Raw genomic sequence first — 15,220 nt, 5'->3', positions numbered from 1 at the left:
ATCTGTGTTTGTTTGTTGTCTGTTAGCAAAATATCTCATGGTCCACCAGATGAATTTTAAAGAAACTCTCCGAACGTAACGACTGGATGAACATCTACAACTGATTAACCTTTGGAGTCGCTCCTGTCGAAGATGGCCGCCACAGCCAATCAGCCACAGCCAGCACAAAAATGGCTACAACCCAGTCAGTTTTAGAGGATGTTGAAATAGGATTTTGTGTGGTAGTAGCTGAGTCATCCCCTTCAAACAAACCTAAACACGACCAGACTTCGTGCAACAACATGAGTTTCTTCAGGAAATACTAGTTTCCTTTATTTTATTTTTTAACAAATCAGGCCTTTTTCACTTTGTTGTTGTAGAGAAAGATTTAAAAATAAAAAAATGTGACTAAAGGTTTGAATTTTCCTAACAGCACTGTGTTTAAAATTGGTTTAATGAATGAAGAAGGGAAATGAAAGATTCGGTTGTTTCCATAAATAAAAATAGTGTAATTATCAGCCTACCTGAGAGTGTGTGTGTGTGTGTGTGTGTGTGTGTGTGTGTGTGTGTGTGCGTGTGTGTGTTCACCTGCACTGCACATCCCAGTAGGAGCAGCAGCAGTCGCCTGAGCTCCTCCACAGCTGCCTCTGAGGACACAGAAATAACCGTCATCATCATCATTATCATCATCATATCCACCCCCTCCCCGCCGCCGCCGCCGCCGCCGCCCTCCTCGTCATTATCACCTTAATGCGCCTCACACATAGCCCAGATATGGACTCGTGCACGAAGTAACGAGTTCCTCGTGGCACTGATAGGAGCCGAGCTGTTATCTCGTACCTGTTAGGGGGTCCTGCCCCAGTATGGCGACATTCGGGAGGGGCATGAGGATCAACTGCTGCAGGTTCTCCTGGAAGGAAAAAAGGGATGAAGGTGAAGAGTCCAGCACAGATATTCATCCGCTCTGTCCCGCCTGCCTGTCGGCACTGCGGCTGGATGTAAACAGCAAAACTTTCCGTCAGTCGGTTGTAATTTGTGGTGTAAACAAAGACGACGCGCCCGACGAAGGAGCATTTGTTTGTTCTTTCGGGACAAGGAAGTTTTGCTCAATTGGGCTCGACGCATTTCAGGGTCTGTGATATTTTTATTTTTTCAGCGCTCTCGAAATTCCGTAAAAAAAAAACTAAACTGATTGGAGCAATCATCCCTGCGATAAAAATCACTGAAGTATTTCTGCTATCGGCCCTGCGGGTGCAACATGTGGGTAATGTGGGTAATGGGACAGCGATGTGGAGACATTAACTGAGTCGCAAAGATCACAACAGACGTCACACGCGCCAAGGAGTCATTACAGGCAACAAACTCAGGTTTACTTCTGCCAACAAGCTGCACTTTAGAGCCTGATCAGCATTACAAGCTTTCTGAGGGAAGCTTATCACAGATATAGATATATACGTATGTGTGTGTGCGTGTGTGTGTGTGTGTGTGTGTGGATGCCACTGCAAAACAAAAACTGGTAACAAAATTTACTAAGGAATCAGTGTCTCTGTTCCATTATTTGTCCATTACTCAGCTCTCCTTTCACATTTCTCACCTGGATATTTACTGCACCGTGCAAAAGTCCTGAGCCATTCGTCAGACAGACTACGAGCTTTCAAAGAGTTCTTCATCTGTAGTTTCACGTTTTCTGCAGGACTTTCGTAGATTTTTCCTTTCGGACTTTTGAAATTATTTGTTTCGTTTGTCAAAATGCTCAACTCTGACCTAAAAAGTGGCTCCTAAACTCAAAGGATGAACTTGTGTTTAACAAAGAACCAACTCTGAATGTGATTTCTGGGCCCCTTGTTAGCGCAGTTTGTCGGATACAGGCTGTCGCATGTCTCCGCTCCTTTCTCAGCTCTTTGCTGCAGATAAAGACGCTTCTTTCGTCGTTTTCCCGACTTGTCTAATGATCGTTGCGCAACATCACCAGACGTCACACTCAGTGTGTGTGCTGAGGATGACTCTCAGCTACTACCACGTACAGTTTTAGCTCCATAACTGTAAAACTGACTGAGTTGTAGCCATTTTTATGCTGGCCATCTTATATCGAACTGACTCCAAAGGTAAATCAGTTGCAGAAGGCACATCTAATAACTACTTTCTGCAAGTTTCAGTAAAAATTTGTCGAGTGGGGCACGAGATATTTTGGGAACAGACAGGAACAGCCGATAACACGATCGTTCGGCTGGTGGGCGATAATCAGGGGTTTAATGTGTCTGCACAGCATTCAAAAAGCCTTTTCAGTCTTCACTTTCACTGTTCGAGTTAATAGACTTCGAGTGTGTTATCGTTGGCAGAATAAACTCTTAATTCTAGATGTTTACTGAGTGATTCTCTTCTAGAAAGCGTCTGTAATGAGATTTTGAGCGAACGGCGTGATTGAGCAGCAGCAGAAGGCCGAACAACATCGTGGTCAGCTTGTTTCCGGCGAGCTGTAATTTGGGCTTTAAGCTCTTGGACACGTCCCCTGGCTCTATCAAACGACGCTGAATCAAGGCGGACTGCAGACGCCTCCGACGAGCCCCGTCCAGAAACCTGGCTGCTCTGGCACCGAACGGGCAGGCGTCACGCGGATCTGCGGCTACATCCACCGCAGCGAAGCCCGGGCAGCTGATCCTTCTGTCGCCTGCTTTAACTGGTCTTAAACTCACAAAACACCCGAACGGCGTGGCCCCGTTAATTAGAAATATTTCTGTCAAAGAGCCACACGCCGACGCTGGCGAGCTCCCTCCTCCAACTGCTCGGAAAGTCTGCTCACATCCATCAGCGCAAAATCGTCAGAGTGCAGAGGCGAGTCACAATTACAGCTTTCTTTTGGCTGCTTACTGTAATTTATAAACTGTACCGCCAGAGAAGGAGTGAGTTCCTTTAACAACTTTCATGTGCAGCCAACCTTACATTTCTGCTCCTTCAGGGCAGCGCGGGATAATAGCCTCGGCAGCTCTGCGTTGGTCATCAGCAGCCCGTGGCCGCTGATGCCAAATGGCCTCCTGCAGCAGATTAGACAGACTGAAAATTATATAGCAGAGGCTTGTTGTTGTTGGCATGCTGATGTCCCTGTCTGGCGCTACAGCCAAGATACAGTTCGAAGGTTGTATTTGCTCAAATCTCCGCCTGCGGTATAATTTAAACATCATCACTTGATACAGTAACATAACCTCCCAAAGTACGTTAGAAAACAATATGAGTGATGCACTTTGAAGTAATCTTTAGCTATATATATCAAATACAGTGGGTCCCTGTCGTCTTAAAACAGCTGCAATCTCAAAAACCTTACAGCGCCTCATGCTGAACGCTGTTTTATAAACCTTTACGCTGCCGTCAGTTCTGCATCGCAGTTATTCCGGGAAAAATATGTGACCCCGTGCTCCAAATTGAGCGGGAATGATCACACTTGGAGGTGCAAAAAAACGTGAAATCGTTGACTTTTGTTGCCGTAACTGAGACGTAAATGAGTCCCTAAAGACACCGTCCAGTGATCCCAGGAACAAACATAGCAGATAATCTTCCTGATCTACTTTTAAATTAAAGGTTTCCAACAAGTGTGTCTTCAGAAATAATCATTTTAATTCAAATCCTTTTACTACCCTTCAAATTGACCATTCTTCTCTGCTGCCGTGGTGTTGGGAAATCCCTTCGTATAATGTTTGGCATCATTGTGAAGCTTGGGGGATTCCACTCTGTTACTTCCGCAAAGGTAACGTCTGTCTGTCTGCGCTCAAGATTACTTAAACGGCTGTGAACGGATTTTCATGGTACAAGGAACGAGTGATTGGATTTTGGTGGCGATGCTGATCACCGTCCCGGATTCAGGAATTCTATTAAAGGATACAGAGCTGGAAGACATCCCTCCAGACCAGTAAAACCACAGTTTTCAAACAGTCACTCTCATAAATAAAACCAGCTTGACGCCGGGTGATAAATCACCAAATTTCAACAAACTACCTATCATTTTGAAGCTTTTGAGATGAAGAACTAGAACTTAATATTGCAAAATTCCTCATTATGACTCATTTTGAAATACCCCTGCCAGACATGCCATAGCTAGCTGCTGCCGCCACCATTTAACCTTGAATGAACCTAAGAATTCCACATAAATAACTCGATATTGTAAAAGTCTTATAACTGCTATGAAAATATTTGAGACTGGAGTCGTTTCAGGGCCGTTAGCTCGTCAGTCTGATCAAAATTAATCTTTGTCTCCAGACTGGGGTCCTTCAAGGAGCTATCCAGAACAGGTAAGATATTAAGTCTTCATAACCTTTCTACAGAACCCCACTGTCATAAACTTACAGTCAACTACATTACAGAGGAGTGAAAGATACTTCCTGCACTGGCCTTGACAGATATTACTACTTTAAAATGTACATATTAATGAAAGATGCAAACATTTTCAAAGTAATTTCTTAATAATAACCGGATTATCATAAAATTGAGAACAAACTTGGCATATTTCAGTTCAGTTATGTGTTAATAAAACCAAATTTGATACAATATTTAATCAAACATTTAAGTTGAATAACTAGAAAACTAACTTGTGTATCTTTATTTTTCCAATTCATTCTTATACAAACCTTTACATTAACTCATAAAACTGTAACATTCTGCTCATACTTTGACAATATACCAACATTTTTCTGCAGCCGGATGTTTCCTTTTAGGATATTTTATAGCATTAGCACTTTTCACAGAAGAATTCAAAGGTTCCTTTCTTCACACTGATACATTTTTATTGTAAAAATACCTTCATCGAGCTGAATTCATTAGTCGTAACCTTTCTGAAAGCCATTCAGTGCTGCGTGCAGTGGCCCTGAATTTACTCAGTCTACTGCTTGTAGTTGGAGACAGAATTAAAAGCTATTTGCAGCTTTTTCTTTTTCTCCAAAATTCTTTGTTTTCCCTTTAATGGGCGAGAAGATGCTCTTAAGTGAAACAAATTAGTAGAAACAGTATATTGGATGTTCAGTCACCTTAAAAAAATGTCATTGTTTAGCAACAGCGGAGCTCTTCAAAGGCTCGGTGAATTAATACTCAGGTGAAATTAACATTTAAAAACCCCCATTAAAGGGAAGGTTGGGAAGTGAGGGCATCGTTCGGAAGCAGCAGCAGCAGAAATCCAGCAGCACAGCCTAAACAAACCAGAGCAGAGCAACGTAGGACACAATGCAGCGAGTCAAAGCTGCCTCGCGGTGCTCTCAGATGCTCTGCGTCCGCTAACCGCACACCTGAGCGTCTGCAGTCAGCGGACGTGTCGGAGAAAATGAAGCCTTGTCCTGCTTCGCGCCGTTTCCTGGGGCTTAGGGCTCTCGTCCTCGACTCGGACACACACACACACACACACACACACACACACACACACACGGCAAAGCAGCAAGAGCGAGAAGTAAAACTGCGATCAGTGGTGGAGCCACTTCTGAGAGCACCTGGTGAGATTCTGGTGTGACCGAAACGAGCTTCCCGTTTGCTGCCAGTGTCTTTGAGAAGCCCTGAGCTTTCAAGGGACATCGGTGACTCACAGGAAATTAGGAAGCGAAACCTTGTCGGACATGTGTTCTTGTGTTGTGTGACAGGCCTGGCGGGGCACGCTCGGCCCACCTGACCGCGGCTCGGGAATGCTCCCCGGGTCGAGAACGGGGGGCCTGCTGAATCATCCTCCGGAGAAAGAATTGTGTCATTTCCTGAAATGCCGCAGGCGCCAACCCATACATTGTGAAATACACGACACCGAGAGCTATTTGGGAGACTTTTATGCTCTAGCTTTCAACCACAGATGTAACTTTAATGAAAAAAAAAAAAAAAAACCCAGAGCCTGTAACTCCTCCACTTTTTTCCCCTCACCCTATTTGCCTGATAATAAGCGAGGACTTGTCTACTGAGGATGGAAATTTTGTGTTTCATCTTCTCTTTTGTGCAAATGCTCTGTCACCCACATCCCACACACACTTCAAACTTCATGCAATATCCTCGGGCAAAATATTCATGCGCTGCAACCGATAGCTCAGCTACATCTTGTCCTCTATTTTTGCCACCTTAAAAGCAAGGCAATGCTTCCCCGTTCCTCCAGCAACCCCCCCTCGCCATCGCCACTTAGTGTGTCCTGGTTTCAAAAGGACATTTCTGGGTTTTTTTACAAGACTTTTCCGCTAACTGTAAGTCCTGAGACATTTCAGCGCATCCGACAAACGTAATCACACCAGCGTTTATGGAAATGTTTTTGCTGGGATAACAAAAACACCATTAAATAGGGCTATTGAAGACAGCAAATGGAGTTCACATCGAGGTCAAATTAAAAAAAAGAAACGCCGCAAGTCTCGCTGTGGGACAAGTTCAGTGTCACAGCTCTGAAAAGGCTTACCTCTATTAGAATATCCATTTAGGTTTTGTTGTATTGAAGACAGAAACATTCATTAAAACAGTTCAAAATGGAAATTAACTAACACATCTTTCAAACCAACTAAGCTAACAGTTAGGGGACTGTTGGGGTCTGGCAAGAACAAAAAAAACTAATCAAAAAAGAAAAAAAATACTATTTAAAAACATCAATAACACGCAGATTAAAATGTGACATTTAATTTTAAGTCTAAAAGTGAAATTTGGACTTCACGAGGCTATTTCTGGGCCCAATGTGACCCTGTAATGTTTGGGCAGTTTCATGTGTTTATGCTAAGCTAAGCTAAGCTAAGCTAACAGAAGGCTGTGGCTTTACAAGCTGCTCAGCAGACAGCAAAGCAATCTTTTGATCAGTAACTTTCTACAAGAGAGCAAATACTCACTTCTCACAGAGCTAAAAATAACTATGGCAAATCTTCAGCCTGCTTTACGTGTTACATGTCAGCTCTATAAGTCATGTTTGGATGGGCTGCTGTTAGATTCTAGTGTTTGTGCTAAGCTAAGCTAAGCTAACAGAAGACTAGCTTAAAAAGCTGTTTTGCATGCACAAGCACACTGTAATCTCTTTTCTTCAACAAAACAAATGTGCATTCTTTGAACCCACTTTCCATATCAGCCCTGCAAAAAACAAACATACATTTTTATAACCTACTTATCATGTGTCTGACTAATAACTGGAACTTGGTTTTGACCCCCAAAATAGAAAGATTCTGTGTAAACCTAAGGTACTTCTGTCAAACATTGTCTGTTATGTAAACAAAACAAGTAAAATGAGCCGTTTCAAGGAAGACAACCCAAGCCTGTGAGTGAAAACGAAATGTTTAAAACCAAAATGATAACACGACTGAGTCACGGAGGAAAAACAACAGCCCCACATGTGACTCAAGCTCCCGTCGAGCAGCTGACCGTGGGATTTATTTAGCAGATGTCTTTTCAAACGTTTACATTTTCATTTCAATTTATGGACAAAAACCTTTAAAAAAAAAAAAAAAGGGCAAAAATGAAAGCTTCAAACCTTTAAATGTCTTGAAATACGACTTTGCAGCACACTGACATTGAGTTTTGTCAGCTGTGGACAGACTTCGGCTCAGGTCGATCGGAGCGCCACGGGTCAAGCAGCGGAGCGAAGCTGCCGGCTGCAAAAACCGAACCAAACTTTGGGGAACCGAGCTGAGGTTTACCACGACCGATGAGCGTTTCTCACGTTACATGTGGTCATCTGATCACCACGCTGGTTATTACGAGCCATGTCGTGTTAGTCTACGCGTGATTCAGGATCATTCCTTTCTGGATGTTTGTTTTCTTTCAAAGATGTCCAACACTGGGGTTAAAACTTATTCAAAAGAATAAATTTTGACTTCAAATGTGCGACTAAATAACACGTGAACATGTAAATATATCTAAAGTGGAGACAAATGCTGCGAATTAGAAATTAAAAGCTAATTTTCATGGTCGTGTTTAGAATTAAATTCAGCTAATGAGAATGCTCGTGTTCAAGATTGAGTCTGAGAGCAAACAGTACCGATTTCCCTCCTGACGAACCAATCCCCGCCCTCCGGCGCCCTCCCCTACCTGATAAAAGGCCCTGAGGTGTCGATTCAAAATGGAGAAGTTCTGAACCCTCAGCATGTGGTCGTCCCGCTCACTGTCGTAAAGCCGCTCCACCTTGGGGTTCGGGTCTCTGTGCAAACACGAGAAAAAGAAAAAAAAACGGGGGAAAAAAAATGAGAGAGAAAGAAGAAAATCTGCGGCGCGACTGTTGCAGCTCGATCAAACAGCCCGGCGCCACGTCTCTCCAGACAAGAAACTCTTACGCAACAGTTCATTTAAACGGAGTGAATGAAATCTTAATGAGCTCGAGACGCAAGGCGGTGAGAATCCACAAGCAATTATTTGCTGAAATAACGGCTCAGGTCAGCCCAAATTAATCAGCCGCTCCGCAAACACTAAGATCTTGTCTTGCCCGATTGCAGACAAAAGGAGGTTTTTCTCCTGCAGAAATTTGAACAAGATAAGAAATTCGGCTTCATGACTAACGAGATGTGTGCAGAGCCTCCCCCTTTCCCATTTTGCAGTTTTACTAGAAATTTGTGGGTCGGGCGTTCATGCCATCCTTTCTCCGAGGCTGCAGAACAATACGAGGTTATGAAAGGGAGCGTGATGAATGTTACATCACGTTTTAGGCCAGGAGAGAACATTAAGATTCTGCTGCCAGCTCCGCGAGGCTGTGCTGACACAGAGGAAGGAGGGGATAATGTTTGCCGTGTTCAGCGTCTCCGTTCGGCGTTTTAGCGTGTTAACATCAGTTAATTTGCAGCGTACACATGGGAGCCATCTATTAGGGAGGTATTTATGCATAAAACACAAACAGTTCAGTTCGTCTCCAGGAAAGATGTACGGCGTCGGACCTAATGTACCGTCTTTACTTAATAGCTCCATTTATGGGCCATATATTTATTTGGTGCGACCAGTTCCCAGTTCTCCCTCTGAATGTTGCATTCAACTAAAGGTTACGGACGATTACAACCTCACCCGTCGTAGGCAGCTCGTTGAACGGCCTCAGTTTGGAGAAACAGAGCTGAATTCCGACCGAATCGCTAATCCGATCGGAGTCCAAACCAAAGTGGACTGCAGACGTCTGAGCCCAGCCGTGTCCAGTCCGGCTCCTGGAGGGCCTCTGTCTTACATGCTTTAGGTGTTTCTCTGCTGTGAAACACCTGATTTGATTAACAGGCTTCTGCAGAGCCCGGAGACCTGCTTTACAGCAGGGAAACAACTCAAACATGCAGCACAGTGGCCCTCCAGGACCAGGGTTGGACACCACTGTTTTAGCAGAACTCCAGTCTCAAAACTTTCCCAGCACGTCGAGCAGATCGCGTCGTTTTATTAACCTTTGCACCTCCGTCAGTTTTGGATTACACGGTTATTCCAGCAGAAATTAAACTCCTGCCAGAAGGAGTTACAGCTAGCTGCTGCTTTCGTTTGCAAATAACCACTGAGTACTGGTTATTTCCTCTGAGAACAGACAGAGGTAGGAAGGTTAATAAAATTTGTTTTGTTTTGTTTTTTCAAATTGGAGTTGTTTCAAGGAAGTAATAATCTATTTTGGTCTTTACGGCGGCCCTGAAGTGCAAACCGCATCAACAAATCACTAAACACAACGACGAATTAAAAAACACAAGAACTCTGTGACGGGACGAAGATCCGACGGGAAGATCAGGATGTTAATGCTGGAACAGCTGCGCAACATTAATGCATAACAACAACGCAACATCAACAGACAGAGGGGTTAATGGTGATAAAATAGCATTTGCTTGACCTAGGATGAAGATTTTTGACATTGTTGTTCTTAAAAGATGGCAGAATTCCCCTTTTATTTGGTCAGAAATAAACTATTTCTCCAAACTGAAACCCATCTACAACAGGTGAGATATTAACTGCTCAGAACCAGTAAGAACTGGGATCCGTTCTAGTTTTCTAAATAAATCCATGGCACATAAATGCACATATCAAATTAACAGAATGCTGCTTTAAAAGCTTTAAAGCGTTTATTTTTCCCAGAAGCACAATTTCAGTCCAAAGCCAAAACAAAAAGGGAAATAAATGGCTAGGGAACATCACATTTTTATGCTTTATAACTTATTTATGACTTTATCACATGACTTGTCTCTTTCGTTTGCCACTTGTGCTCCTTTCTTTGCATCATTCTGTCGTTTTGTTTTAACTTGAACAGTTGAATTATTGCTCATGTTTGGCTGAATGTAGTTCAGCTGGTGGAGTATGTTGGATCTCTGCTGTTGGCCTCACCAGCAAAACAAACTGTTGTTTTTCCTGCAAAGCCTAATTGCCCTTCTCACTTGTTAAATTAACTGGAAAATTCTAAGCGTTTTTGTCGCATAGAACCAATTTATTATTTTTAAAAAAAGGACGAAATAACGGCCCTCCAACTATGAACAAGGTCGGTTTTTCTGGTTTCATGTAAACTCTAAATGAACGGGGTGGGAGGAACGGAGTTCTCGTGCTCGTAAAGCCTCCTCAGACCTGAGTTCAGAGGCGTGACCTCGTGGTAAAGTCTGCGAGCCGAGCGCAAACCCATCGGCGGTTTGTGCTGAGATGAGTCGGGGAGCTCGCCGTCTACGTCTACGACAGATCGAGCGTTTTCACCGGATTCTCACCCTTCGGGTCCTCGGTTTAATGCTCTTTAAAGTGTGCCCCGGGGATTTAAACCCGTGGAATCGTCTCCTGGTTCCTCTCTCGACAACCGGAGCTCGAAGAGTCGTGTTCAGTTTCTGCATCACGGCGTGCGAATTTAGACGTCTTCGTTGAGTTCGCAAACGACCCTCATTTGTCTCATAAAATGTTAAAACTCTGGCTTTACAGAATAAAATGAAAAAGGTAATTAAATTAGCTCTTTCTTTTTTTTTTGGCTGCCACTCAACAAGGAAACAATGTCTGTGTTAATCTTACATGATCCTCATGACCTCATTGAGGAAAACCCCGTTGGTCAGCCTCCTGTAACGCTCTCGGGCGCTCTTGAAATTCGAGTTCACTTCCATGTACTGGCTGTAGAGCTGGATGCTCCTCTCAGTCTCCACCATGTTCTCAAACAGCAGAACCTGCAAGACACCGGCAGAGATCATGAGGCTCTTTTTTTTCTTATATATGTGTGTGTGTGTGTGTGTGTGTTTATTTGCAGTCAGAAGTGTGAACTAAGAGGTGGGTAAAGACCATAAGGGCGGAAACGGGAGCAGAAAATAGTTCCGAGGGGAGGGAAGGGAAGGAGATGTTGAGGTCCAAATGTTTTCACACAGGAAGTCGCTTGAGCCGGCGCACCTGTCTGAACAGGTGGGATCAGTGCCTTCACGCTGGGAAGCACTTCACAGTGACAGGCGGCCAACCAGGACCGCAGCCAAGGTCCCTCTTTCTGCTAAAGACACGTGGAAAACACGGAGCTCTTCTCCCATCTGCGCCTTCGGGGGAAAAAGAAAAAAACTGCACTGCTGGTCACAAACTTCACCTGAGTCAGCTGATAAAGGTGAGGAAGAGCAGAATGAGACACCCACCCTCTCCCCTGGTGACAGAGCGGCTACAGTGGATGTCCTACGACGTATGAGAGGCGGTGAACGTCAGCGAGTAAACGACCTGACGAAGGCCGTTTAGCAGCTAATAAACCTGCAGCAGATCATAGCAAGTTCTTGTAAATCGCAGACAAACGGAGCTCTGCTTGATCGTGTTAGCAAAATATCCAATGCTGGATGTTTCTCTACAGCTGATTCAAAATGGTCGCCACAGGAGACACAAAAGTGGCTAAAACTTTAGCCAGATTTCCGAATACAGAGCTAAAATTCGGCATCCTGGCAGCTCGGACTCATTCACAACGCATACTTTCAGCGCTTCTTGCTGCGCGGCTTCTTCGCCTATGATTTCAACCTTCACCCTGCCTGTCTGTTAGCAAAATATCTCATGAACCACTGGGCAGATCCCAATGAAACATCTGGACAGCAGTCAATGGATGCACATCTACAAGTGATTAACTTTCTCTGAGTCAGCCCACAACAAGATGGCCACCACGGCTTGTCGACAACAGAAAAATGGCTACAACTCAGTCAGTTTCACGGGTGTTGAGCTAAAACTTGGCGTGGCTGTAGCTGAGCGTCACGCCGTGGCTATAGACCGATCTTGGTCTATGAAAGGCAGCGGGCAAGACGCCGTCCCCTCTTCAGTTCTTGAAGTGGCTCTGCGTCCAGGAAGTCAGCAGGACCCTCGTGTTGTGGATGAGCGAGGACCTGCAGCAGAACAACTCACTGAGCCCACGGGAGGTTTCAGCTCAGAGCAAATCCTCCGGGGCTCAGCCGGCTTCACATGTGGAACCAAACCCCCCCGAGGGCCCGGGGAGACAGCACTCTCCTACAACCGCTGGAGAGAAGTTTGTGTTGTTTTAATTTTTTTAAACAAAAAGCAGCTCAAGGACACGGAAGTGTGGACAGAAAGAAAAAAAAATCCTAAAACACAAAGCTGGCCATTAAGAGGCAAAGGAAGCTGCCAAAAGGAGAAGTATAGAGTGTTTGCTTTTTTTATGTGTCTGTGTGTGTGCACAAAAACAAGAAGCTCTTACTATAATACAGGCTACTAGTTTAAGTTTTCTGCTTAATTAGGAAGCAAGCTGTTCTTAGAGGTGCTTCTGAAAGGCAGTAATAAAGTGCTGTGGTGTTTAACACAGACACAGACACAAGCCAAGGCTGGTATTTTACAGCTGATCATCTTTTCGTGCTAAAAAAACACGACTAGCTTTCCTCTAAGTCAAGGTGACAGATGATAAATGACATACCCACTGCGCCAGCGCACTTCCCATGAATTCCTCTATTATCTCCTCAGAGTCAGAGTCCATGGCTGAGAGACACTGAGGGGTGGAGGGAGGGGGGCAGGAGAAGAAGAAAAAAAGATAACTAATTAGTAAATATCATCAGCTCTCTGGTTGAAATGAATCAGAGGGCTGGGATCCATCTCGTGTTGGGTGAAGCAGTTTGACAGACCTGCGGCCCTCCCCTCCTCCTCCTCTTCCTCTATCGCTGTGCGTCAGGCAGTTCGTTTCATTGCAAAACCGCACCGGAATCTCTCAGAACCAAAAAAAAAAAAAAAAAAGAGCACATGTAGTTTCTTTTAAAACACACCCATGTCGCCTCACAGAAAACAAGGCACGTTTCTGGACTGAAACGTGGAAATTAAAGCGGGTTTTTTTGAACCCAGAATTGCCCGTTTTGGAGGATGGGGTGAACACCTGCACACTTCCGGTGTTGAAACTCCGAGGTTTTTTGAGGTGTTGGGGGGGTTATTTTCTTATTTTACCTGTTCTTCTTTATTGATTTCGTGTCCCTGAAACCACCGTCGCGATGTTTATTTATCACAACAAAGTTCAGATGAGGTGCTAAAGGAGCAAAAAAGAAAAGAAGAAAAAAAGTTGGTGGAATTCTGTCTCTGTGTAACAGCGCCATCTGGTGGTCGGAGTGGGAACTGCGTGTTTAGTTCATAACAAATAAATGAAGAAATTACCTCATTGTTTCCGTGACAAAATCACTTCCTTCACAGAGCTGCTGCAACCAAACCCCCGAGCAAATGACTGTTGTTATTTTGAGCACAATTTACACCCAGATAAAGTTTAAAGCTCGCTGTATTTATAACCATTTCCAGGTAGAGCTGTTATGATTTTACTAACGCCCTGAAACAATTTGAACACTTTTGTTTCCGAAAATAAATGTAGGACTTCTTTTTCTTACACATGACAGTCGAAGACGAGCGATGACTTCCTTAAATGGGTTTTGAGATGATTGCAAAGAAAAGAAGGCGGTGGACAAACAAAGTTTAAGAGTCGTCCCTGTTGCATAATTGTTTGAAACATTTGAAGCAGCAGGGGATAAAGGATCCTATGAGAGATGCTGGTTTCTGGTCAATCTGTGGCGTCGCTCGCTCTCCCTCTGCTTCTCCTGCACATCTGATCCTTGTTTGGTGATTCATCGTCCCACCTGTTTTTAGTCTGGACTCGTCCCTCTGCGTCCCTGCCAGGTTGGCAGGACTCACTTGTCCTTTGTTGTCATGTCCTGGCAGGAGCGCCTCCAGGAAACTTTACAAAGTGGGGGGGCAGTTGGGGGCTGGGGTTATCATCGAGGTGGCACCAAAACCAAAAAAACAGAAGCCAGAACAGAAATCCAGGAGATATGTTATGTTGTCATAAAAAGGAGAATCTCCTTCTGAAATACATAGCTCTACTTTACTTTTATTGTTTTTTACAGCTGATTTTACTCATTAGGAACAAAACAGTCACTCCTCAACCTACTGAAGCTTGTCTTCTCCTAAATTTATATTTATAAAAACAATAGTATTCATATAACCTCCTGAGACCTTTAATCCTAACCAAGGACGCTGGCTTCCTGCACCTCAGGATTTTATTCTGTTCACCTTGGACAGGTTTAGACTAACGTTTGAGTTTTATCTTTATATATATATATATATATATATATATATATATATATATATACTAAACTGTTTAAAAACCAGTGTTTGTTATGTTTGTGAGGTTCTACTAATTCTAAAGAGGCAAGAGAAATTTAAAAATGCAAACTAAACAAAAGCTTGTCTGGTTAAAGAGGGGGCACTAATTTTTATCTTTTCTTTTAAGTGGTGGCCATTGAACCCCTCCAGCCCTCCCTTAGTGTTGCCCCGGTGTCCTCTTTTTGTTTATTTAGGTTTTGGGGATTTATCTGCTGCAGTGCCTTTTTTTTTTCTTCTTTATTAAATGTTTATGAAATTTGTCACCTCTGAGTTTGATTCTTTGATTCACCGTGTGACAATTTGTCAAAATCAGCGAACAAAAGAAGGTGCTGAGCGGTTTACGAGATGCCTTATGCTTCTGCAAACAGCTCTCTGTCGAACTGGTCCATGAAGAATGACGGAAACTCTGTAGGTTCTTCACTGATGTACAGAAGAACCATGTGAGCAGCATCTGTCTGGTTCCATCTTCACTTAAAATGTCATAATATAAACTTCCTCCACATTACTGCAATTTTAAAGCTCTTTTTTTGCACAGAGCTGATTTAAAATAAAGTTTTCAGAGATGTCTCACTGTCATAAAAGGACGTGTTTAGATTGTTATAGGTTATTTGTTTTAAATCTAGATTTTGTAGTATTTAACCGTCAAACTGGCTGGAGTAAATCTGTGCTCTTCTGTCGGCGTTTCACCTTTTTGCAGCTGCTGAAGGCGTCTTTTTCTTTTGTTTTTTGGTCAGGAATTAAAATGAGACATTCGTTGAAATAA

The 15,220-nt window shown here is 43.6% G+C and overlaps 1 protein-coding gene across 2 annotated transcripts in view; it reads right to left on the bottom strand.

Moving 5' to 3' along the window:
* The window catches only part of ccdc88b (coiled-coil domain containing 88B), a 45,810-nt gene extending 32,846 nt beyond the window's left edge, over positions 1-12,964 (bottom strand). Inside the window, exons 1-6 of one of the 2 annotated variants that reach the window (XM_025004141.2) lie at positions 12,945-12,964; positions 12,740-12,811; positions 10,879-11,027; positions 7,984-8,092; positions 820-889; positions 568-626 (exon numbers count right to left, since the gene is read on the bottom strand). In XM_025004141.2, coding sequence (XP_024859909.1) covers positions 568-626; positions 820-889; positions 7,984-8,092; positions 10,879-11,027; positions 12,740-12,799 — 447 coding nt within the window. In that variant the 5' untranslated portion in view covers positions 12,800-12,811; positions 12,945-12,964. Of the gene's footprint in view, positions 1-567; positions 627-819; positions 890-7,983; positions 8,093-10,878; positions 11,028-11,244; positions 11,382-12,739; positions 12,812-12,944 lie in introns of those variants that run through there. The other variant, XM_037977504.1, reaches the window with a different exon arrangement.
* Between the last annotated feature and the right edge of the window lie 2,256 nt (positions 12,965-15,220).

This window comes from Kryptolebias marmoratus, linkage group LG9 (assembly GCF_001649575.2).
Source record: "Kryptolebias marmoratus isolate JLee-2015 linkage group LG9, ASM164957v2, whole genome shotgun sequence".
In the NCBI taxonomy this organism is placed as follows: domain Eukaryota; kingdom Metazoa; phylum Chordata; class Actinopteri; order Cyprinodontiformes; family Rivulidae; genus Kryptolebias; species Kryptolebias marmoratus.
Note: the sequence above shows the minus strand (reverse complement) of the source record. Positions and strands in the feature narration are given on the sequence as shown.